General features: G+C 44.1%; 1 protein-coding gene across 17 annotated transcripts in view; it reads right to left on the bottom strand.

Annotated features, from left to right (window-relative positions):
• The window catches only part of IQSEC1 (IQ motif and Sec7 domain ArfGEF 1), a 282,079-nt gene that overhangs the window by 55,417 nt on the left and 203,721 nt on the right, over window positions 1–22,941 (bottom strand). Inside the window, exon 1 of one of the 17 annotated variants that reach the window (XM_032120918.1) lies at window positions 2,703–2,846. The exons of 14 other annotated variants lie outside the window; for them this stretch is intronic. In XM_032120918.1, the coding sequence (XP_031976809.1) occupies window positions 2,703–2,767 (65 nt within the window). In that variant the 5' untranslated portion in view covers window positions 2,768–2,846. Of the gene's footprint in view, window positions 1–2,702; window positions 2,847–22,941 lie in introns of those variants that run through there. 2 more of the 17 variants (XM_032120919.1, XM_032120924.1) reach the window with 2 other exon arrangements.

Raw genomic sequence — 22,941 nt, forward strand, 5'->3', positions numbered from 1 at the left:
ACCTACAGGTAACATCCACGAGTGCTGGGAGGACACCTGGCATCCACCACCAGACCACTGACTACCTCTAGGCCAGCTTTTATTATTGAGCTCCTTCTCCCTGGTGTTCATGCAAGCACAGTTTGCAGGCATCATTAGAGCAATCACCTAAGTGTGCTAATCACCTACACCATTATGAGATTTGCCTCTTCAGAGTGTGAGCCTTGAATTGCCATCTTTAGACTCTGAGAAAACATTATCAATATAAAGGTAAACGGTTGTTTCAAAGGAATTGTTCCACCCAAAGTCCTTGCACTGCTCTTGAAGCCCTCAAAGGCATGAAACAATCCCAGGCTCCAAGAGATGGAAGAGTGTTCTCCTCATGAAGACCCAGTATCTGGAGAAACACTTTCTATAGCCATATGAATAGATTCTCTTGAAAGATTTTTCATTTTGCAAACACAAAATGGTCACAGGGTGAGAAAACCCATGTAAGGCCACAAAATCCTAAGCAATCACTCCTGTTTCTCCCTGGAAACCACTGGTGAAGACACCTTCTCCAGCAGAGAAGGTCTCTTTGCCCAGCAGTCACTCCCTGGATCCAGTCCCTGCAACCTTCCAGTACAAGACTTACAGGAACGACAAATCAGAGTTACTGTTCAAGTTGGTATTTGCACTTTTCAGGAGAAAAACTGAATCCTTGGGTTTCCTCACCTGAAAGCTGCAAATTATTCAATGAAACTGAACAGCAGGTTGTTCATTAACTGCACCAGGATTCCCAGAGGGCTTCTAAAGGGCAAAGAAACAACTGAATGCTGTTGGTACACGGAGCACTATGGTTTTCACTGGTTAGCTCCAGATCTTGGATTACAATACCTTGGATGATAATGAATTATTTCAGATTAGTAGAAATAGGAAGAATAAAGGATGATAAATGACTTCACACGGGAAACCTGAACATTGAGCTTCTATTTAACCAAGAGAAAAAAATCCCAGCTGACTACTTTGTAACAGTATTCTTAATATATTTCAGGAATTAGAACAGGACATCTCAACAGCAAAACCAAATCTGATACAAAAGTAGAAGTAAAATGGAAAATGAGTAATTTTATTCAGCATGGCCTTAGCTCTCCCAAAGCACTCAATAGGTGTAATGAATTCTGTGTTTATATGAAGGATATCTGCCACAAGAATAGACACAGTTAAATACAACCAGTATTTAAGTACTCAAACTGAGTACTCAGCAATTCCTCTTTTAGCACATCAGGCAGAATAATCAAGTTTAACTGAAAGGAAGTGCATAGCAATGTGCAAATGGAGGAAAAAAGTCTGAAACAATGATGAATAACAGAATGTAACTGTGTAATAGGCAAATCTGTCACTAAAGTAATAGTTATGAATTATGTTTTTAGCAAGCCATGCAAAGGTAACATCACTTATGCAAACATTACCTTCTCCACACAGGAAACTTACATTATTTTTTTCTTTAAGGGTAAAAAATGGGCTGAAGGATCATTAACTGTATGACTAAACTGTACTATGAAACAGTTTTCTTTATCAAAAAACATTTTGCCTTTCTTTTCTAGAAAAGCAACTGTTGCATTCATGCATAGTTACACTGAATCCAGTCACTTCCTCCTTTTATATTTTTCCACACATGCCCACACCCAATTTAAGATGTTTTCTATCTTTAGCTAAGCCGAATATTCCTTTAACAGTCGAACAGCTCAGCATTTGGCTGAATTACTTGGTGGAATAAACTTCCATGATGCATCGGAGATAAATTCATTTTGCAAGTGCACTGCATGTGCAGGATAAATTTTTTAGTTTATCATAAATGCACACACAGCATCACACCACAAAAACTCGTTTGTGCATGGAGTTTTCAGGCAGCTCAGGGACAGAGTTATGTATTGCTGTACTTTTGACACGCATTATTTTGGTAGTTAACAACATCATTACAATAGGGACTGTATGTGTTAACACGACAAATCCCACCCTCTGTTTCTCCTGCGTCAGTTATTCAAGTATCTGAACTTTAAAGGCCTTTGAAGGGAACTTTTTTTGTCTTTTTTTTTTTTTTTCTTCTTTTCTGGCTGAGGGCACGAGTGGCAAATGCTGACTTCACACCCCGCTGAGTGTGACACACCTGCCAGGACAAGGCCAGGTCTCCGGCCGGCCCCGGACACCGGGAACAGCCTGTACCAGAGCTCTGCAGCAGAACTCACCCCGCTTTGACACAAATCATGTGATTTCCGCGCTCTCTCCCGAACTCCCCATAAGCAGTGTTTTCACACCGGTGTCAGGAGCGGCCAGGTCAGCTCACACCCTGCTGCCACAGCTCCCCATTTAGGGCTCTGCCCGTCCCCCACAGCACCGCAGCGCAGCGGGGCCGCTTGGGGACGATCCAACCCTCGGCTCCCGCAGGGCAGCCGGAGCCTCCGCCTGTCCCCGCTCCGGGACACGGCAACAGCTCCCCATCGCCGCGACTCGCAGACACCCCGGGGCAACCCCCAGGGGTAACGGGGGCAATCGCGGGGATAACCCCCGGAGACAACCCCCAGCGACAATCCCCAGGGACAAAAGGGTGCTCCCAGCGCAAGCCGGACTCCCCCATCCCATCCCATCCTCCCGCACTTCCCATAGCGAGCCCGGGCAGCGTTGGCGGCGCGGAGCCCTTTGTGCGGCAGCGGCGGCTCCGGGACCACCCCCGCACCCCTCACCAGCTGTCCAGCTCCAGCTCCAGCAGCGACTGGGTCCTCTCCGAGCTGCAGTGCAAGCACCACATGGCCGGGCCGGAGTGTCGGGCGGGGAGCTCCGTGCCACCATAGCCACCCCTCGGGCCGCCCCGCCCCGCGCCCGCTCCCGCTCCCCTCCGCCGCCGGTGGGGCAGGGAACCGGGCAAGAGCGCACGCGTGGAGGGCGGGATTCCCGGGGAAAAACGCTGCTCTGAGGGCTCCCCTCACTCCAGCAGCCCGTACATCCCTCACCGTGGCCGGATGCCCCTCGGGCCGGGCTCCGGCGGGCACCATTCGGTGCCCGCCGGAGCCCGGCCCGAGAGGCATCCGGCCCCCCCGACAACGAAATAGCAACACCCTCCCCACAGCTCCATACTCTGGAATGACACAACAAAGCACCGCTGGCCGATAGCTGTAGTTTGGGGGGAGTTTTATTCGGGAGCTAAAAATGCCGCCCGAGCGAAGCGGGCGCAAGAAGGAGCACGGCGCAGAGCTGTGCATGCAACATAATTCGTATTTATACATCCCGTCTTTCAGGGTGGTGAAAAGAATCGAGGCGGCTTTCGTTGAAGCCCTCCCCCCCCTTAAAGATTTGGATGGAGCGTGCGTTTTGCATAGTTTCCTAAGGAAGCGCTAGGCGTAGATTCCAATACGCCTGGGTTTAACTAGCTTTCAGTGAAACTCAAACACGTTAAGGAAGGACACACCTACACCGGCTGTTTTCATAGGAAAGTCACTGCAAGTCTCTAACCAGAGACTATTTACACTGCAATGCCTGCTTTCAACATTTCATGGTTATCCAGACAGCCTCTTCCCAGCAAGAAGGTCTGGGATCCACAACAACCCCACGTTTTTCTGGTCCTGACTCAATGCCTCCTGCATCAAGCTTCATCTCTACTTGTAAACAGAGACAAATCCAAAGCAGACACGAGCAGTTCCCAAAAGTCAACTTCTCCTTCGGAAACCAGTTTCCATTTAGGGAATATATAAATACAGACAGTTTTAGCGTGGGCTGTGAAGGAGACGTATTGGAAAGGGTGGCTGGGAAGCTCTGACCTCAAAAGCAGTCACAGAATTTTCTGAAGAATGTGCTTTTCTGAAGCCACTTCAAACACAATCTTCCTTCTACAGATACGATCACACTAGATCAGCAAATAACCAAGCAATACAAACACATCCCATTCCAAACACTGCGTGGATAATTGTTACAGATGGCTTTCCCCCCATCAATGTCAAGCATCCAGAATTCCCCATTTAGTTTCGACCATTCTGGTACAAAGTTTTTGTTAGATCACTTCTTGCTTGAATATGTTGTTAAAATTTAAAGTAGAGATTAAATGCCCAAATCATCTACACATTTAAGATCTCACATCTGTTCCAACGGGGGGAATCAAACACAGAAAAACAAATTCTTGCTGCACTACGCAGACAACATTGTGGTTTCCGAGTCGAGGCAGCCTGATGCAGTTATTTTTGGAGGGATTTTTTTGCGAATGTTTCAACATTCCAAAACCATTTTCATTCATCCATAATCCATCGTGTACAATCCATTTTCTCTCAGGTAACAATAACTGTAATCCACACTGGGCAATCCACCCTCTCTCAGATGGTGATTTAGCACAGACCTCTAGGTCTATGACTTCTTAGGACAATTTTTGGTGTCACGTAGCTAAATTTCTTTGTCATCCTGGTGACAGAAGAGGTGCTGAACATACAGAGCTGATGTTTCAGGCCCCAGAAGACAGGGGCAGGAGAGGCTCTTCTACCAACACAGAACCAAACATGGCCTTCTATAGCACTTCACTGATCTGCACTTGACCTAAGAAGCTTTGGCAGAACCAGGAGGATGTATATCCCTGTTGTCCTTCTGCTGTTATTTTGACACCTAACTAGCATTGGAGTTGCCACTAAGATATTGTATAAATATGTAGTGCAGTGTAAGGAGGTCAAAAAGTAACTTTTCATGTCCAACTATCCTTGTTCCTGGCAATTTGGTGGGCCACAACTAATAGCACAACACAAAGTGATCTTTGCTCTGTTAGATCAACTTGACTTAAGCAAAAGTTAAGGAACTAGGAAATCTCTCTGTAAGTGGAAGTAAGCAAAGATTTCAAAGCATGATTTTACACTCTCCAGATCAGCCCAGAAGTTTGAGGGAAATAATTGTGAAGCAAGTGGGCTGGCTGACCACAGGAAGAGCTTATTGTGACAACCAGCTCACTCACCGCAGCTGCTGCTTCATTCACTTTGCACCACTGTAGTCTCCAGCCAGTTGCCCAACAAGCAGCACTCAATTAATATTAATACAGTATCTCAGCAGTGAACGACTCCCTCAGACCATTCAATCCTCCCTGCTAAAGCTAACACTATTTTATTTCTAATACAGAAATATAATTAAACCTTAGATTAAGCGCAACACTGAAATCTTGGTTTATCCAGTAATTTACATAAATCACTGCTATTTAATGTGTTAATGGCTAAAACAAAGTTTATAAACCCCCAGAGTGCAACAAACTCAATTTGTAATTATGAGCACACAGCAATTTGTACAACATGCCATCTAAATCTACAGTAATTGTGACCCTACTTAAAGGGTAATTCCCAACTTAATCACATTTAATACACCATTATTTCCAAGATCTAAAAAGGCTGAAAAATAAGCATTTGTCTTGCATTTTGCTTGAATAAAAGCAAAGGGTTACCCAGGCAAAAGAACCCAGAAGAAACTACCAGGGAGTAGTTTTCTTCCTGCAGAGTATAAATACAGCCATGCAGCATTGTACAATAAACTGCATATACAGGCCAAAACACCCGTTATTCCTCTCACTGTGGGATTTGGGGGGATATTGATCCAATTCCTCCCTTGAAAAAAATATGCTAAACCATGTGGATCCTCCACCTCCTGCCTCCCGTGGTGAATTCGCTGTTTCTCATGTTCTCTCTCTGCCCATGCTTACCTGTACACCTAATGTAAACCAAGTATTCCTTAAAAAAAATTGGGATATATCAGTTTCAAGGATGTACAGCACAATCCTCTTCCACATTATTCTCTCACAGTGAGAATTATCAATGAAGAGTAATCGATCCTCTAACCATATAAAGTGTCATAATGTTCCCATGTGACCTGGAATTACATGGGAATTCTCAAGTGTGCCAGGTAATTCTTCAAAAGCTAACATGCTCCTGTACTCATCCCACTTCTGTGTCCCTCCAAAGTGGATTTCTTATCTTCTCTCATACACATTTCTGCATTTCCTGTGGCTCTGTACCAGATTATTTCATTTTTTAATGCCAGTACACAAAAATCAGCATAAAAACAATAACTACCACTTCAGTTCATTTTTTAAACTGAACTTATAAAGCCTTTAAACAAACACGTCTGGGAAAAGGCTTTATGTAGTCAGTTGCTACGGAGTAGGCAAAACAATGAATCTTTGTAGTCTTTTTTGCTCTCCTAAGAGCAGATCCAAAGCCTATTTAAGGCAAAGGAAATCTTCACTGATTGCAAGGGTTTGGAGACTCATAATGGTACTTTTCAACCACCTGTCTCAAAGCCCCACACCTTTACAAAACATCAAGTTTATTGCTGTGTGAGTGATGGGAATACTGAAGCACAAAGATTATAAACCATAGCAGAGGAAAACTGGAATAACTTCTCCCAGTTGCCTTGCAGATCAGTGGGAGAACTGAAAGGGAAACAGATCTGTCTACATGTTCTGCTTCTTTATCCCCTCCCATAAAACAAGATGCTTCACCCTACAGAGGGAGAAAAGACCATTGTCTGTTGTTGGCCCTCAAAATAAACCTTGCCAGAGAAAGGCTGTGCTCTCCAGCAAAGTCTCTCCATTCCCTGGCTAGAAGGTTTGAGTAAGAGCAGCAATTTTGGAACAAAAAAGGAAATTTCATATGAAAACAAGGTTTCAGAATGCTAAGGTACACAGATTTGTCCAAAGTTGAAGCATGCAAACCAGGCAATCCTGCAAACTACAGCAAGTTATGAAGTACATCTACAAAATCTCAGCTGTGAGAGAAACAGTGCCTAAAGAGGCTTAGACTGCAGTCAGACCATTCGACCAGAGCCAGGATTCCTGACTGAAAATTCCCTGCTGTCACTACTCTGACCTGGTTTTGTCCCTCAGAGTCAGTAGCTGATCCTACAAACCCTCACTTGTGCTAGAAGCCATTGTAAACTGCATTAGTGGCGCACTGTAACACTGCCTGACTATTCACATCCACGGCAACAATGCTGGGAAAAGTAACATTGGGCAGAGCTTTTTGGAACACGATTTAGGTTTGTCTCTCAGACAGCTCTGAAACGCTGCTCACGCTGCTTCTGAGCTGATGTGTTCATCCTCTGGCCCTGCCTCAGCTCCCAGCAAGACACAGTTTTCCTTTTCCACAAAACGAATCAGTTACTAGATGACTACATTTCATTATAATTCTATCAAGATATTTAAAATTTCTCTTGACAGGTCCACAGGCACAGGGAACAATTTTTATTTTTTTGAGCAAATACCAAATCCCTCCCTTTGAAAATAATTTAGCAGAGGCCTTTCTGGAGCTGTCAGCGTCGCTGCCACTCACCCCAGCAGTGAAATGATACCTGAGGAGCAGAAGCTGCAAGAAAGGTCAGTCAGCACTGAGAAGTGGTTCTTCAAGAGGAAACATTTTCTTTTTATAAATCCATGGACAGAAGGATAGTGGATGCTCAGAAATCCCCCAAAGGCAGTACAGAGGCTGACAAGGAGCCAGAGAGCCCCCTTAGAAAGAAGTTCATCTGGAAGCCAAGAAAGCCACTCTGTTCACCAGAAACTGTAGATGGAGTAAAAGGGAAAGGGAAATCTCTGATCTGCATTCCTGGGGCAATAAAGGCAGGACTCTGTACCAGGAATACAAGGTGACTGCAGTTATAACTCTGCTGATACCATTATATGAATAAAACTCCTTTGTTCCTTCCGAGTGAAATATGTACAAGGGTGGCTCCTTCATTCTCCTCACGTGGAGTGGCACCTTCTCTGTGGAATCCAGAGCTCCCACAGCCTAGGACACACCTAAACATTTGCAGCACCAGGTCACTGGGTTTCTGTGGCTGCGTGTTTGGTGCCACTGCCGAGCAAGAGTGGTGGGCACTGAGCCCATGAGGGTCAGGAGGGAGAAACTCAGGATGTAAGGGACATATCCTGATGCTCTAAACCAGCAGATCTCACAGAGGGAAAGCTGAAACCATGGGCTCCCCCTTCCAGACTCTTACTTAGCCATAAGAAAAGACTGGAAAAGTAATTGTTACTGAATAAAATATCTTGCAATGAAGTTGGACAGAAAACACACATTGAGAAGATACAAATAATGCAGGTGGCAAATAGATTGGGTTAATGCTCTTGAACACCCTGTGTAAACCAACTGAACCCAAATAATCCTTTAAAAATATTCCATACCAGAAGGTTCCTTACAGCTTCCTCTGTTTTCCTGCTTTCATTTCATGGCAGTAATAATGTGTTTTCTGCAAAGAGCATTTCTTTGGGATTAATGGCAGCTGAGATTAACAATGCTTAGTTATGCTTCATGTCATCAACATCCCAAAAGCTCTCCATCCACAAGAAAAGCATGGTTATGTTTACTTGACATTTAATATTTTGGGGTTTTTTTTTTTCCTGTTTGAACAATTCATACATTTAGTGAGATGAGTGAGCTTCAGTGTGCGCACTAAAATCAAGCAGAAAGACACATGACAGATTTAAACATTCTTTACTAATATTTTCTACTTCTAAAAATACAGAACTGTGTTTCTTTGAACTCATATGTGAAAAGAATTACAAACGCCACAGACAGTGGCTGAAAGCTTGGGAAGATAATTACTATTTAGCATTAAAGTAAATACTGGAATGTTGCTACTTTATATTCTGTACAGAACTGTCTCTCCAGCAGCATTTGTGACATCTGGCTCAGTATAATGTGCTGCTCTGAGAGATCACGTGTGCAGTGCATGCCATGCAAAGGACATATTTTCCATGAGTGCCTTTCTGCAAGCACCATTCGAAACCAAGGAATTCTTCTACTTGAAGCTCAGATTGTGTTACAGTTGTTTATTTTGATAGCAACCACCAAGTTTAAACTGTTAGGAAAATGAAAAGCATCACTGAAATTCCCATATATAAATAATAACTTTAAAAAGTTACCAAAATCCAATTTTTAGATGAAGAAATCACCTTTTCACTAACTGCATATTTAAACATACGGGTAAGAAGAAGGCTATAAAGGAGGTCTTATTATTTACCTAATAATTAGATTAGATTTAAAGGCATTTCATGAAAATATTTTCATGGCTTCTGTATTAGTGCATGGCTGTGCAATGCAACTACTTTTAAATCCAGAAGAATATTTATCTACACTCCCATTTTGTCAAATCCATCAGCATTGAGATGCAGTGTATTCCTCAGACAGAAGACTTGATTGAAATGCAGGAATATTTACAGACACTTCTCTTTTGGCATTGCACATCCTTCAGCTGATCCCGCAGGTTGACTGTGGCACCAGCAGTGTTCCTTTCCACAAAACTCAGCAAGGGCCTTCTGCTTAAGCTTTCTGTAGGGTACAAAGGGTGATCACCATGGAAAACCAAACCAACAAACCGCATTCCCCAGCAGTGATCACGTAGCAAAATGAGTTCTGGGCTAAGGTCACCCTCTACAGACACAAAGCCAGGAACAGCTGCGTGTGTGTGACACCACTCGGTGCTAACAGAGCTCGGCCTCCACTCATTGACCTAAGAAATCTGTGGACCACACTCAGAAACTACAAAAACTCTATCCTAGCTTAGAGTATGCAACAAATGTTGACTTTTTCCATGGTAATCTTCCTAGGGTATAGAAACTTTAGTGGTGTAAACAAAAACAGGAGTGGAAGCAATAACAACACACCTTGGAGAAACACTGCACACCAACGTGGAATGAAGAGCATTAGAAAAGGAGTATTTTTGTTCCCATTTCCTGACTGGAGCCTGCAGGGTAGCACAGCATGTTCCAGTGCCCTCTCTATGGAATATGCTGAACCCTCAGAAAAAAGGCTGGGCAGCTCGGGCTGTGTTCAAAGGGAGACAGGGCACTTCTGCCCATCCTGCCTGAGCTCTGGGCACAGCAGGGCTGAGACAGGGCACCAGTGTGTGCCCACTGTGCCACTGGCTGCTCCAGCCAGCTCCCAATCCCAGTCATAACCTGAAAATACACCTTCAGTCCATCCCTCTAAACCTGGAAAAAGAGGTGAGGTGTAAAAGGATAGGATAACATTGCATTATCTTTCCACCCACTTAAACCAGAGGGAAGAAGTGATCAGAAGGTACCAAATCTCAGTGGCACGACTACATTTTACATGCACCAGGGACTGAGAGGCAGGTATTTACTAGTACAGAGTGATCAATCCAAGCTAAGGAGACAGGTGTTTGTTGTTTGGCACCAGTCCTGCTGAGTGTGCCAGTACAGAGCACAGACATGTACACGTGACACCTTCCCATTGCCTTCTCTATCACACTGACCTACACAGCGTGGTAAGGGAAAAAAGGACCAGGAAAACCCCTCTTTCAAGCTCTTGGGTGCAGATAACTAATTACCAATACGGTAGATGGAAGAAGGAAGGTGTGCCCCCAGTGTTAGGTCTGTGGGGAACACCCAGATTTCCCTTACATCTCTCTAATGCACCATTAGCAAAATACCAACAGAGGAAAAAATTTGCACATGACTATGCACAGTAGATCTTCGTTCACAGATGAACAGGATGTATTTTGTTTCCTTGTAGAAATGCGTAACTCCTGAATTTTTTAACAAGGGTTATATTTCAGCACAACTGCACACCAAGTAAAGATAGTAGGAAGACATCAGGGTGCTGAACTTTCATCTTTCAAAATTATTACTTATTGCAGTCCTTGTCTTGAATCTGGATAAAAAAGAAAAGCAAAGGATCCCTCTTGCCCTAAGTTTGGTTTCACTGAATGGCCCAGGCAGGGCAGCCTGTCCCAACCCACCCTCCTTTTAGCAGCCCTCTGAAGGGTATTTCCACACAGCACCTGCCCCACCAGGTGGGTAGTAAGGGACCTATACATAAACCAAAGCATATTTTAAATCACTGCCTTCAAAAGGCAAAAATGGCAAAAGAAATCATGTTTCTCACACCCAAAACAGAAAGGTTATTTTGCAATTAACCACAGCACTGAAGTGAAAATGCACCAAAGTGAAAATTCACTCAACTTTTGATTGACCTTTCGTCCTGTCACAGAAAACATTTAATTAAGTCTCGTCTAAATCTTAGACAAAAAGAAAATTAAAATCCATTATGTTAATTAATTACACAGTACAATTAAAGGTGGGTATCCTTTCAAATGCAAACAGTAAATTTACAACTAGAACCACCCCAGGTGTCCTAGGAAAAGCTGCTAACCAATCTGGAGATTAGGAACGGGAAGTAATTTGAAATGTGAATTCATTTGCTTTGCCATCCCATGTTCCTTCCTCCCCCCACACCCCCGGCCTAGATGCCCATGCTATGAACTCACAGTTTGTATCTTGGCAAATAAAACTACCCCGAGGCCATAAAAGAGACAATGCATTGCAAATGGATGATCTTTGGCATCCACCAAAGATTACTCAGTGAATCAGTTTATATTAATGTTACTTATCTTCATCAATGTGCAGGAAACATACTCTGGACTCAAAGGGACTCCAGTCTCTCCTCCTCCTCCTCCTCCTACCCTTCAACACACACAGGGCTGCAAGAGCACTGGCAATTTAATCAATTTGTATTTTGTGTTATCTGACCAGAGAGATTTCCTCCTTCTCTAGGGTAGAATTTATCCTGGTGTGCTCAAAGCTCTGTTTGCTGAGAAGCCAGAAAACCGAATTACAAGGAACACTTTATTTTGTTGATGGGATTGCAGAGAGGTGACTGGGGGCAGAGCACGGCCAGTTGCTGGTACCAGCCACCACAGGCAGAGGATGATGGAGAGGAGGGATGCAGTTCCAGCCAGGGTTATTCTATGGAAACCACAGCAGAAAGCTTTCCATCCTAATGAGCCTGACAGGGGCTGACAGCACAGCTGAAGATGGAATAGGCTATTTCAGAATCCTCAGAGGGTTTCTAGTATGAACAACATTTTGTGGACTGTGGATCTGAGCTCCTATGCCAAACCAAAGTTAAAGCTAAGCTTAAGGTGCAAACTCCTCTCTGGATAAGAGACCACAGCAGGGGAAACCAAAGAGGTGGCACAATCTAACACCTGGTCACCAAACCCCTTCTCAGCTGGTGCAGGTATTGAGTTCTTGAACAACCATGAGGATAAATTTTAGTCTTCTAATTCTCCCCCATGAATTCTCCAGCGGTGTCTGAGAACATGACCCAAATGTGATGTCCAGGGAGCAGGCCCCTGTAACGCATTTACAGTCCCAGAGGGACATACAGAATACTTTACAGCATCACCCCGCCATGACATTCACCATGAACAGAGCACTGCTTTGGGCCTGAAGCCTCTAACCAAAAACCAGCACACTGAGGTTTGCAGCCCCACTGGAACAAAGGAAACAGTGGAGGACATGCTTAGTTATCAACTAAAACCCTGGTGTTTAATTCTAGGAAGACAATTCTGACTTGCTAGAGACAGAAGAAAAATGGAGACACCTGCAGCTCAACAAGAAGTGTGGGAAACCTGTTCCATTTCCTTGTTTGGATCACCAGCTTGGATATTATGCCATCTTTCGTTTAAATTATGAATTGCAAAGTAATTGAAATGTGAAATGTTGCTCAATCAGTTTAAGATTTAATCTCAAGAAATTCAGGCGTACTTGATTTAACATTATTTTTCTTCCTACCAAAAAAACCCCCAAAATCAGAGAAATTAAGAACTTTTAGTCTTGCAACTCTGTATCTGATAGTCTCAACTGACAACACAAAACCCTCTAGTTTTTTATAGTTGGATGAGCACAAAATTTACTAAAATAATTGCCCAAGCAGTGCAGTGTGTCCAAACTGTATCAGTTGCTTGCTCCACAGCCATGCCAGGAGCTTCTCTCCCATATCACTCCACAGGCTTTTGTTACCCACCATTGTGATTTTCAACAAGTAACTTAAAACTGGCAGCAAAGATGCACCTTTATTTACGTGGTTCTCTTTCCACACAGTGTAGACAAAGAATCTGCCTGTGCTCAACATAAATGAGATCACTCATTTTGCTTTCAGCAGAGCCTGTCCTGATGCTCTTCAGGGATGTTTTCTTACATTTATTTTATATTAAATCTCTACTTACAGCATATTCTAGCTGTTGGGGATGAAGGTATTGATAGCAGGAAGGCATTTGTTGTGGTTTGGAGTTTTTATTCATCGAATTAGCTTTCACTAATGGAGAAATACTCAAAACATCCTTTTTTCTACTGTCCCAAAACCTCCCCCATAACCCAGCAGGAATGAAACAGACAAACTGTCCAAGCTGGAGTTATTTTGAACGGATTCTTTTTGAAATTCCCAGGAAACTAGTACATTTTGGACAGTGGACACTGCCAGTGGCACCAATGGAGCCGTCCCCAAGAGGAATGGAGTTTAAAGTTCCTGCCATCGTCGTTCAGTGACACAGAGCCGAGCGCCAGGATTCGGGGTTTGGTTAGGTCTGAAGAAAGCACTCACACTGACACACACCAGAGCACCAGCTCTATGTTAGGGCTGTTGAGAGCAAGTTCCAGTTTAGGGTTGTTGGAAGGAAGAGGCACCACTAACACAGAGGAAAGGTGACGCCTTCCACACTGTACAGAATATTCAAGGCTGGCCTTCACCTACCCCTGCCCTAAAATGTAACCTCGAGAGCTCTGACAAAAACCTGCCTGTCCACACCTGCATTTACCCTCCCTACAATGCAAACAAATATAAGTAAAGCAAAAGAGAACCCCAGGCATTCACAATGAAGCACGCTGAATTCGAGCCTCACAGGCACTCGCTGCAGCAATATTCCATGCAGAATCAAGGATAGACTTTAGAGCAGAAATCTGCTCAAAATCCCTGCATATGCTGCCCATGGCATATTGCTCCAGTGGTCCTGCAGGGAATTCTGATGGCACACACACTCTTCACTTCTAAAAATGAAGGATTCATTGTTTCAAACCTGATAAAGCCTAGCCACTTCTGCAAAGCTTTCAAATAAAAATAACTTCTTGTCTGTGATGAATTTTATCATGTAAGAAAATCACCGTACAAAATTCTCAGGGATTCATTCTTTACTCAGACTAATTCCAACTGCATGCCAGATTTTCTTCATCCAGAATACAACTTTCCTTAGAAGACTCAGCTCTGTACTGAGAGGGCTCCACATGCCCATGTCCTCACACACTCAAACTCCACAGAAGGCATTATATGAGCTCATCTACGAGTATGAGATAAGAACAGCAAAAGGGAGGCAATAGGCTTTCCAAAAACCTCAGGGAGTTTTATTTTGGAGAAGACATCCCAGCATTTATGCTCCCAGAACATGCTGACTCACGTGTACAGCTGGAGTTGGCAGAACAGCATCTCCCTCAGAGGTGACAATCCCCTCTGTATTTGTGAAGGAAGCAGAGAAGATCTGACTTTGCATAAGAGGAAAAGCAACAGAATTTGGAGCTAAAAGCAGCTAACCAGGCTTTCTGGACGTCTGGTAACCACAGCCAGAGCTCTGAACAGCTCTGCTAGAGGAGAGGAGTTTGGCAAAATCCCAGATGGGGAACAAACGCCTGGAGCAAGCTGGGCTCTGTGAGGGAAGCACCCGGAAACACACTGAATGTTCCAAGTCTGCACCATTCAAAACACAATTTAATCAATTTACCAAAGCCATTAGAATGTTTCCCTCTGGGTGAAAGACAAAGGCACAAAAAGCTTCTCCTCTTGGCTCGTTTCTATGAAGTGTGGTCAGACGTACTCGCATCAAGAGGCCAGACAAAAATGAGCAGGAGGCTGAAATTAAGTCTTCCTGGCTGCTCTGGTAAGAGGATTTAAGATGCAATTTTTATTTTAAGTATACACTGTTAGTTGGTACATTAGCCATGTTTGGAATGTTTCTCTGCACCACTCTCTCTTTTGGGACCCCAGTGGGTTTATTAGAACTAAGCCACTCAGACTCTCTCTGCTGTGCTGTCACCACAGCAGTTATATAAACCTGATCCATTTAATTTGTTGTGCTCAAAGCCCAGCTACTGCAGACAGTTTGGAAACAATACTCATATTCCATGGGCTCAAACAACAGGCACAGCAGCTCCAAGGGAGCAGCCTGCTCAGCAGCTGCAACAGCTCACACTGCCTGGCATGGGAAGGGGTGAGGATGCTGATCTTTACCATTATTGCTCTATTTATGGCTAAAGCATAACATACATCAGGTATAAGCCCCAAATCTGTGTGCAGCTCTTGGGAACTGACCCTAAAAAGTGGTAAATCTAAAGCTCTGTAAGTAGAAAGCAATCTCGAAAATGAGTGAAATTTTGCTGGGGGAAACAACCTCTTCACTTCATCTGATTCTATATTTAAATGGTACAAAATAATATGGATTTTCCCAATTAATTATATTCAGATAGATAAAGCTTATGATTTCCAATAATAGGCTCAACATGGATGTACTGTTTTGGTTTGCAGCCTGGAAAGGCTGCTGTATAAATAATCCAAGTGACCTTTCAGGCTGAACCAAGCAACACAGTGCCATAATTCCTCATGCAGGATAAAACCACCACGGAGCTGACAGTAAGCAGAATAACCTGAGAGGTTTGAGACTGGTGCTGGAATAAAGACTCAACTGAAATAGCTCAGTACTTATACCCAGCTCCTGTAAGAATATGAGAGAGAAAACTTAACCACATTTGCTTGACGAAAGAGGAAACAATTTGGCCTTGAGGGGCACGTCTATCTCTGCCTCTTTCTGTTCATGTAAACCTGGCACTTTGTATTAAAATCCTGCAGCCAAGAAGACTGTTTATTATTTCACCTGACACTGCTAAAGAGCATTTAGGTCAGTCTGCACAAAGAGGCAGATCTTTCCTGATGCCAGTTTTGTGGCACTCTTGGCCTTTGAAGGGTCTCGTGCTGCCCTCTGATGAAGCAGTCATTTTCCCATCTGGGAGAACTGAAGATCAGGTGGCACACCATGCATTTTGCTGAAGTTGTGCTGGTTTAGAATATTAAAAGTCTATCAATATTTGCTTTGGGAAATGTTGCTCCCCAAATCTCTCAGATGCAGCTTGCTAGAACTTCCTCCTGCTGGCAAGAGAACACTGTAGTCACTGCCAGGATGATGAAATGAGGTTCCTTCGTGTTCACAGACAAATCTGCACTGAAATCACCCTGCTGCAGTGTGGGGAAACACACAGCAGCTTTCACAAAGCCTTGCCTGAACAAAAGGTTTAAGCATCTTTAGGGACTTTGCCTTTCCCAGAGATGGAGAGAGTTTTCTGGCTGTATGAATATACATATGGATAAACAAGATTTTTAGGGCACGAGACCCCAAGAAGATTATGATTAGCACCATTATTCAGCTGGTTTTTTCCAATATGGTTTGTTTCAGAGCTGCTCTTGATAAACAGATGAATAATGAAACAGGTATGATCCTGCTGTAGCAAAAGCAAATGAACTGAAGGGAGAAACACTGGAGAATGAGATAAAACCACAGTAAATGCATTCAGCGATGTCCAACACTTTTAAAAACCCTTCCTGGTTCCATTGAAACTGCAATGGCTGTTATCAGCCACCAGCTGGGAATCCCAGCTGATCAGAGTCAGAACCACTGTGATATTTTGTTCATATTTTCCAAACAACAGAAAGAAAAGAGTGAATTTCAGAAGATTAATAAACACATATCATGTTGTAATTATTTTGTTCCTTCTGTGTGTAGTAAAAGCTAATGGTTTTTTCTACTGCATGTTCTAACTCAGATTTTGTGTTCCTTATATTAAGGCACTCTGTAAGGAAATATAAAACCTACATTAATGCCTTGTGTGCAAGCTTGTTTTGTTGAAGGATTTATAAATATTAACAAGATAAAATTTACAAATGCAAAAGACACCATTTGCAGCTGTAAATGTTTAATTCTGAGGGAACAGGAATAACATTTTCATCTTCATGCAAGTCATGAGCTATATTAGAAGAATACAAAGTGTTAATATAGCACTTTGCCAGTAGTGATCAGAGGTGACTCAAAAGCTTTCCACCCTTTCTAGTCTCAGTTTAGTGTATGACTTTTAGGTCTAAAAAATCTGCCTGGTATTGGTAGCAATCTGGAAAGTGGAAGCCCAAATGATAATATTAGTTTTATTAATTCAATATCCCCTTCCTGGCAGTGTTCATTAATAGTACTGCTCATGTCAGACCCTTGTCATGAACAGACAATGGAAGTTTGTCCAGATCCTCCTCCAATAACCCACCTGATGAAGGGCCACAGCACTCACAGCTTTGTACACGAGCAGTGCACCAACACCTTCAGAAATTACCTTAAACCCACAAATTAAGGGGTTGCCTTTAAAAAAACAGAAAATAGAGCAATCACGTCAGAAACCAAGTTCAGAGCTTCTGAGAAAAGACAAAAATCCAGGTTCAAGACTGAGGGTGGGGATTTCCAAGGTACTCTGGAAGTGTGATAGCACAGGGGCTGGAAGCTGAAAACAGGTGCTTGGTGCTGACAACACAGGGCTGTGCTGGGAAACCCTCAGCCATGGTGCCTACGTCTACATGGCTTTTCTTTTAAACTGAATACTTGCAATAATTGAACTTTTTCCATCATCAAAACAGAACATTGTCCTATTTACAACCGTTTCCCTCCAGAGAATCACCTGGGTGGAGTATGGGGTTAAACTAAAGCATTACAGTGGCACTTTGCATTTTCCTATCCCTGAACCAGGAGCTTGAGCTCTCCTGTCTCTTCAAGGCCAGTGAAGGCCAAGACCACAAGTCTCTTTTGAGGAGGGTGATCAGGAAATAATTTGACTAGATTAATTCCTCACTTCTAGGACCACCACAACATTGGGGAAAAGAATGAATAGAAAACGAGAAAACTCCTAGGGGTCAGATTTCTACACAGCTCACAGCCTCACCCAGAGCACTCTTCCTCCTGCCCAAAGTCACTGGAGTGAGGCACTCACATTTAAGGAATGCAGACAGGCTTTTAAATTTGATTTTATTTACATATGCAGCACCCAGGTCCCCACCCATTTCACATACATAATACCAGATTAACACACAAGGAAACAGGGCCATAAACATTCAGAATGAGCCACAGCAGTTTCGCTGTTTTCAGTTCTAACATCCAGCCAGAGATATCAGCAGAAATAAAGGATTTTAAGAGAAATGAGAGTCTGTCAGTTATGAACAGAATTTCCCTGACTGTACCTTGTACAAACCAGAATTCTGCACTATCCTGATGATGGATTGGGAGAGGCATCCCTCTGGTGATGGACAGGTACGGATGCAGCAGGTTGTCAGGTCAGTGGTCACTCAAAGTCAACATTTCAAATGGCTAAATGGGAAGTTATGCCATAAACTACTAAAACCTAAACTCCTTAGGAAGAATACTCCCAGCATGGCAAAGGGATAATGGAAGGACTTTGTAATCACTGCAAAAAGGACTATTTATTTTATTTATTTCTTCACTCTCACTAGTGTGAGGTGTGGGGATAGTTTTATTCCCTTGCATCTGTCACTTAACATGTAAGTGAGGAAATAACAGCACGGAAAGAAGAACGTGTAAAAGAAAAGAGTCCCCACAGGCTGTGACACAGAGCAGGCATCACAAAAAGCAAAGCATTCAACATGAAATGGGAAGGAGAGAGAAAATTCTTCCATGTAATCAACCTGCCATTCTGCCTAGGCCAACTCCTGCACCATCAGCAGTAAATACCTGCTGATTTGACACATCACCCAACTGTCATAGCATCTCTGAAGAGAATCTGTTGATGAAGGTATTTTCCAGACCAGTAAATAAACAACAACATCACAACCTATTTCTCAGGTATAAACACCCAGGCAAAGGGAAGATGAGCTGCATATTGTGCTATTAAACTCTTTAAGTACAATTTACAGCTAATTGCCTTTCACGGTGGGGGAAACCCATCCCTCCCCAACCAGCTCCATGCTTGATTTTTTATCCAGCTTCCCCAGGCTTTAATTGCCTGCTCAGACTGGGATGGGAGGCTAATGAGAGTCTCCAGCAGCACATTCAACAGGGGCAGCTCAGCAGAAATGTGCAGTTTTAGTGCTTTGCTGCAGGCCAAGAGTTGCAGGGAGGGAAAGCCTCATGTCTTCTGTCCCTCATTAAATACTGGTGCACCATGGTAATTACAAAATACCATCCGAGAGGCCTTGCAGTCTTCTTCCAGGTCCAAAAGGCAGCTTAGAATTCTTTGTTCACAAACAGAAGAATTGAAATATGGTGTTCTAGCAAACGTTGTAGACTATTAGGACTGCATTTATGAGGTAATGGTTGCCCAGAATCCAGTTGGCTCTTTGGCTCCAGTCATTTCACCACAGCACAAAATGCTGTAGTGGGGTCTAGAAACTGCTGGACTTACAGAGTCCTCTTGGCCCTGAATTACCCATGGTGTTATGCTTAAATCTTTTAAGAGTAAATAACCCTTTATTGATTAAATTGCTTTTATACCCAGTGCTTTAGTCCCTTGATTTTACGTGTGTACATGTAATTTTGCAGACAGACACAATATGCTTGGGTTTTTTTATCTCTACAGAATGTACTTGCTCTCAAACCCCAAGGGCGAGGGTGATGAGACAGCAGTGCAGGGTAGGATGCAACAGCAGTTTTAAATTATGCTACAATTGACTTGAGAGCAGCATGTGAAACAGTGTCCTTACAACAGCAGAAAGGTCTTTAATAAATTCCAAAGGAAAAACATTTACTTCTGAATTTTCACTTAAGCAGGTGCCCAAAATGCTGCAGTGCACACTGCAAACAGTTGTGTCCTGTGAATGACAATAGAGAGAAATCATTTACGAGATAACCAAGCTCCACAATATGTGCTGTGTCTCACACACTGCAGGGACTGCTTGGCTATTTTAGGAAATGTTCTGCTCACATTTTCTCCTTTACCCCATGTGTACAGACACAAGCATCTCCCAGCTCTCACCAGCTCTTCACCTGCATCAATTCCCCACAGCCCCTGCGCCTGCCGTTCCTTGAGGTCGTGTTTATCTTCAGGTCAAGCCTATCATAATAAGCAGCACTTTCTGCAGCAGTTTTATATTGTTAATCTGCTTCCATTACCTTCAAAACAAGCTGTACAAGTGCATTTAAAAGCCCTCATCTCAAATTTATTTACACAGCACGGATATATACTGGAATAGAAACTGAGCAAGGTCTTGTCTGGCTTTCTGGAAGGAACAATAAAACTGCCCAGTCCCCAGTGTGAGATTAGGTTTTCTTTATGATCCTCTGTCTAGGAGGTACTCCTGTTTTTACAGCCCAGCACAGTGAGGACGAGATGATTTTGGATATGAGCATTGCCACATGCTCACAGAAGAGACAATTTCAATAAAACTGAAATATCTCCTATTCTTTTCCTGACCCTCCCTCCTACCTGCACGAAATAAATTCTGTGGGAGCCAATTCAGGATGTGGGGAAGAAAAGGTCACATCTCTGTTTTGAAGAAGGCCTTTCCTGGACCTCCTCCCTTCTCTACACACGTTGGTGGTTTAGCATGCCTAAGGGGGCAAGGGGAGAGCTCAGCGCTCCCCCTCAGCTGGCCAGAGCAGGGTGCTGGTAGCACCAGCTGTGGGTTCACCCCATGGACAGGCCATTCCCTAAGAGCTGGACTCGATGGTCCCCGTGGGTCCCTTCCAGCTCAAAATATCCTGTGCCTCTGTGGCAATCTGTGAGTCCTGTGCCAGGTTTCTAAAGGACAGTGGCCACTTCCTCACCTCCCTCCCCACGGCAGCACAGTGCCTGGCCAGGTGGGACAACTCCAGGTGATCCAAGGCTCCTCCACGGAGAAAGCACAACTTTTTCTCCACCCAGCAGAGCCTGCAGTAATTTCAGGAATCGGGAACACCAATTTGACCCCTTTCTGCCTTGATGTCTGACCCAAACATGAGGCTCACAGCCTGAAGATGCTCTGGGTGTCCCAAGCAAACCCAAGCACACGCCGAGCCCCCCGTGGGCCACTCTCAGGGGACACATGGGTGCTTGTGGCTCGCTGTGTTTGACCTGTCCCAGGGGCTGCCTGTGACACAGGGTCTGGAAGAACTTTCTCCCTGAACTGGTTATGCAACAAGCCTACAGACAGTTCATTCAGCACAGCCTGAGGATTAGTCTGCTTCAGCTGGACACTTGGAGCTTAATCCTGGCCAAGCGACAGAGTGTGGCAAAGGCATTCCTCGGGTTTGCTGACGGGAAGAATCTGCGGCCAGAAGCCAACCAAATCTGTAAGCTTTCAGAAAGCAGCATTTCCTCAGACACTCAGAATGTCTACTCTCTATTACCCCTCACAGTAATCATATCAGGCCACTTCCCATCCGGCTGTCACGGCGCACCAGCTCGCTCCAGAACAGACATGGAAGGTGGCATCTTAGTCCTATTGCAAATGACAGTTCAGGGTCAGCAGCAGGCCACAGCTGAAGGGAGCTGTGAGAGGAGAATCTCCCCGTGCTGGCACTAAAAAGGGCTCTGCCTCAGATTTTACTCTCAGTTTGCTCTGAAGCAAAGCAACAGTTACATTTTCAGTGAGTGCGGACGGTGTTGTCTTGGCTGCCTGTCCATGTAGGCACATTTAATTATCGCAGATCCACAAAAGAACCAATTATGTTGCAAATTAAACTCCCTCTCTTGTTCCTGCCCTGTAATGTGCTGACAAATAAAAGCATGAAATGATTTGTATTCATCATCAGGATGGCTGGGAGAGGTTCGGAGCTTGCAGATGCAACCAGGCCAGAAACGTTCACGCTCAGGAGAGAATTTTAATTGCAGATGTTTCGCACAAGGTAACGAGGGACCTGTGCACTGAGGCTGCAAGGAAAAAATACTCTGAGGATTCTCTTCCAATTTAAACCAAATTTATAGAATTTTTAAAAAATGATGAACATTAAATTAGGATTACATCACCACCGAGCCAACAGCTCATCCCTCTTGGTGATGGTGATCTCAATCACAAAACTCACTGCTCCGCCCTGTTTTGGCAAATAAAAGGAAGCAGTTGTTTGGAGCATTTTATGAATATTGAAAATATATTTCCTCATATGGTAAACAGTTATTTTCTCTTTTTTTTTTGGTTATAAAAATGAATAGAAAGAGAGCTTCAGTTATTAGAAAAATGCATTTCAAGCCCTCTAAGGATGTTTCTGGAACCTTTCTGAGAGGGACCAAACCTGCTTTTGTGAAGTCCTGCTTCAGATCTCTATGTTGAGAAATAAACATCTGTTACTCCAACCAAAAATTCCTCCCTCTAAATTTAAAGGTCCATAATTGTGCAGCGCTCTGGCAGCCAAACAAAACAGGTATTTGCACACAAAGAAACTCTTCTTGATTGTTTTACAGAAAGTGCCTTGGCATGAATCTGTAGCAGAGCACTCCTCAGGAGCTAAAATTGGTACCGCGCTGAAGGGAAACTGCCGGGTGGCTCCTGCACGCTGACAAGGCAACTGTGCCATGGGGGTGGAGGGTAAAGGCTGCTTTAGAAGTAATTGTTCAGCGTGGGAGTCAGCCCTGCAAACCAAGTGAGCTGGTGTGCCCTGGTGTGGAACATCCCCTGGAGGCCCTGCTGACCAGGGGCAGCTCCAGCTCCGTGGGCGAGGTCGGTGCCGCCCAGGGCTGGCTCACACGGGGGCTGCTGGGCTCTGCAGGAACCCCATGGAGCTATTTCAGCTTGGAACACAAAAATGTTCATCCAGTTAAAGCCCCTGTCCAACAGCAGGCAGCCTCTGTGGTTTCTGCACACAACTGGGGCCACACGGCCATAAACCCGTGCCCGTATTCCAGAGCTGCAGTGCTGAGCTGAGCTGCCCCATGTCAGGCCCCATCCCACCAGTGTCCAGGGACACAAACCTGGCTCTTTCTGCACCACAAAGGCCCTGCCACACAAGCCATTATAGAAAAGTATCTCAGCTGGCCAGGCCTGAGCTCACTCAGGCTCGGCAAGGGTGTCTCACGTTGGGGCTGTCGGAATTCGGCAGATGAAGGTCAGACTCAGAGAAGGGAGTTAGATCCTGCACAAGCATAATTTAGTGTCACAGAAATGCCTTCCA

Source organism: Corvus moneduloides, chromosome 11 (assembly GCF_009650955.1).
Source record: "Corvus moneduloides isolate bCorMon1 chromosome 11, bCorMon1.pri, whole genome shotgun sequence".
In the NCBI taxonomy this organism is placed as follows: domain Eukaryota; kingdom Metazoa; phylum Chordata; class Aves; order Passeriformes; family Corvidae; genus Corvus; species Corvus moneduloides.